Source organism: Temnothorax americanus, unplaced genomic scaffold, assembly GCF_048541705.1.
Source record: "Temnothorax americanus isolate GAGA-0224 unplaced genomic scaffold, ASM4854170v1 Scaffold288, whole genome shotgun sequence".
Lineage (NCBI taxonomy): Eukaryota > Metazoa > Arthropoda > Insecta > Hymenoptera > Formicidae > Temnothorax > Temnothorax americanus.
In genome coordinates this window covers 16885-20259 of record NW_027509430.1, presented here as the reverse complement: position 1 = coordinate 20259, position 3375 = coordinate 16885, and the positions used below count along the sequence as shown (strand labels likewise).

The 3375-nt window shown below is 49.6% G+C and overlaps 1 protein-coding gene across 1 annotated transcript; it reads right to left on the bottom strand.

Moving 5' to 3' along the window:
• Positions 1-326: 326 nt before the first annotated feature.
• On the bottom strand, positions 327-3166 carry LOC143899747 (uncharacterized; the record flags this gene model as incomplete). The annotated part of the gene is made up of 2 exons (XM_077410271.1): positions 2864-3166; positions 327-2648 (listed from the first exon to the last, which is right to left on the bottom strand). Coding segments are annotated over exons 1-2 (2625 nt in total), but the record flags the coding sequence as incomplete, so codon positions are not given.
• Positions 3167-3375: the final 209 nt, after the last annotated feature.

Genomic DNA, 3375 nt, shown 5'->3' with positions numbered 1-3375 from the left:
AAACCACCGAAATGTGGCGCAGACGGGGGAATAAAATGCCATTGGACATTATCGGAAGCGGTGGCGTTGAGAAAATTCGGATCATTAACGGCTGCGCGATATGCTTGGTATAACTCTTTATTGGCTCCGACAAACGTTGTCCCGTTATCGGAGTACATTGACTCCGGCAATCCTCGACGAGCGCAGAATCGAGAAAAGGCGTCTAGAAACGCGGGTGTGGAATAATTTCCTACTAATTCTAAATGGATCGCGCGGGTTGCAAGACACACAAACAACGCGATATACGCCTTTCGTGAACCAATTCCGCGGCCACCGGAAGCGCGAACTTGTACGGGTCCCGCGTAATCGAGACCGCAATGTGAGAAACTGCGCGATGGCGGAGACACTCGCAGAGTAGGAAGATCTCCCATGAGCTGCTGGGGCACGACCGCCTTTTCACGCGTGCAAACCACGCACTTATGAATTATCGATCGGACCGCGCTTCGAGCTCGTAAGATCCAGAAGTCCTGTCGCAGTGTTGCGAGCGTGAGCTGCATGCCTGCATGAAGCATTCGCGAATGAGCTTGCCGAATGAGTAGAGTCACTAACGGATGTGACGCGAGTAAAATTGGATGCTTAGAATTAAATGAGATCGGAGCGTTTTTCAAGCGTCCTCCGACTCTAAGCAATCCCTCGTGATCCACAAATGGATTTAACGATAAGAGCGGACTTTTAGCATTTAATGGTTTGTTGTTCGTATACACAAATCGATGTTGCCGCCACTGGTGAATGACAACTGGCAAATCGGGTTGAAGTTTAAGACCCGAGAGAAGATGATCATTCAATGATGATCCGTTAGAAGAGGGACATGACGCGTTGAAAACGACACGCAGATGCGTAGTTTTTCCGTCTTCCCGGATAACGGGATGATGCGGAATGAAAACGCATTGCGTATCATTGAACTCGGAAGCGGGCACTTCCCTCATGTGCCCGAGAGCTTCATATTCGCGAAGAAATTCGGAGTACTCGTCCCGTTGCGCAGGATGAGCATCGAATCTCCGAATTAACCCGTTAAGATATTTCTCGGCGATAGCGCGAGAATGTCCGATTTCGATCGGAGGGCCTTCCTTAAATGGAAGACGTACAATATAGCGTCCGTCAGGACAGCGTGAATGAGTGAGGCGAAAATGCTCTTCGCATTTTTCGTCCTCGGGAGTGAGAGTCATCCTTCGCGGAATCTCTTCGACCTCCCAAAACCGTCGGAGTTCCTGATCGAGCGACAAGGAATTGAGACTGTGATGAGCATTCACAGTATACGAAGGTCGATCGTGTGACGAGTCAACCGAGATGGCATGTAAGGCCACCTGACTAGAAGTGATGGGTCCCGATATTACCCATCCCAATATCGAATTTTGAGCGATAGGCTGTCCCACCGCCCCTTTTCGAATTCCGTCTTTAATGAGAGCGCTATATAATTCCGCGCCTACTATAATGCTAATGGGATCTGCGCTCATGGGGTCGTGGTCAGCCCATGGGAGATCCTCGAGATGAGCCAACGTCGCCTCGAGCGGCAAACGTTTTGGCGCGTATGCCGTTAGCGATTTCAAAATTAATGCGGTCGTCGAGAATGCCGGAGTCTGTTTACCTTTCGGCGAGATCGTTATTCGCGCGGCATATCGATACGTCCCGGCATTTACACACCCGACGGCCGAAACCGAAGTTGGCATTCGAATTCTCTTCAGCCGTAAACACTGCGCGAGTTTCTCGGTTATAAAGGTCATTTCGGAGCCTTGATCAAGCAAGGCTCTTACAATCACAGAACGGCCCGAAGACGCGCTAACGGTAAGCCAAGCTGTCGCGAGCAAAACATGCGAACGAGTGGTGTGCGAAGACGCAAACAATGAGCTTACTTCGCTACTGGGCGTTTCACTTTGTTTCGGCGTGTCGGTTGACGCCGTGACCTCTGCGGGTTTCGAGGAAGAGTCGGAATCTACATGGAGCAACGTGTGATGTTTTCTCTGACAAAGACGGCATGAATATTTACTGGAGCACGTTTTTGCCCCGTGATTTGAACTTAAACAGTTGAAACACCGTTTCTCTTTCTGCACAAGTTCTCGCCTCTGATTCGGACTCTTCTCGGTAAATTTCGGACAAACGTAGAAAGCATGCTTCGCTTTACACAACGAACACGGCGGAAACGATTTCGCGCACACGTTAGCACTAATCCTTTGCGCATTCGAATTTTTCGCTTTATCGGAGGAAGAAAGGGGGAGCTTCCAATTTTCGAGAGCTCGGATTCGATTATCCAAGAATTTTTTAAAGTCATCGTATGACGGAGGATGTCGAGCTTCACCAAACTTTAAATTCCATGCCTTTCGCGTAACTGCATCGAGTTTTTGTGACCCGAGACTGATGAGAATATCGCTCCATAACTCTTCAGGCGTGCGATTCAATTTGTCGAGAGCTGCAACGGCGGAATTTATTTTATCGCGTAATGATTGCAACTCAAGAGCGGATTCTTTCGCGACCGCTGGCAAATTCAGCAGCGTCGACATGTGAATATTGATCAAACGACGTTTGTCTTCAAATCGCGCGTTTAACGTACTCCACGCAATGTCGAAATTCTCCGCGGTAACACTGATATCGTTCACACACTCAAGAGCGCGACCCTGAAGGCATGAATGAGATAATGCATACGCGAGAAATTTGAGACGTCTTTATTATTAATTATAAGAGACGCAAACCGATCACGAAAGCTCTCCCATTCCTCGTACTTCCCGTCAAACGGAGGAAGGTTTATCGGCGGAAGATGAGACAAAGAAAACGCGGACGACGGACTTGTGGGGACATGCGGCCCGAAACTGACAGACTGGTTCGGACTTACATACGGATCCAATTCCTCCAGACACTCGTGCATGTAGTCCAAGGCGGTCCTGTACTTCTCCTCGTAGACCTCATAATGTTGATCCTTGAAGTACTCGTGATTCACTCGTTCCGCAGCAGGAATAGCGGCTCGAAGGGCGAAGTGTCCATCCCGGATTGTTGCCCAGACGTCCTTCATATCAGTGATGCGACTACGAATCTTGGCTATCGTCAAGTTTTTCTTGCCAATCTTCTTGAAGTTTTCGAGCGCGCGATTGACGGTTCGCAATCGCTGAGACTGCTTGTCAAGCAGCTGCTCACTCATGGTGCCGGTCAATGTGCTTGATTAACCTTTTTCGCTACAAGAATTGCCTCGATCCGGCTCGAAGGACCAGATGTTTCGTGCGCGACCGAGGGACCCTCGGGACACGAAGTATGCCGGGACCACCCTGTCCAGGGCGCGGGGCAAGAACCAAGGACGTAGCGAAAAGAGGGTTCAAAAAACGCTCGCCGGGTTTTCTGACAAACACACTT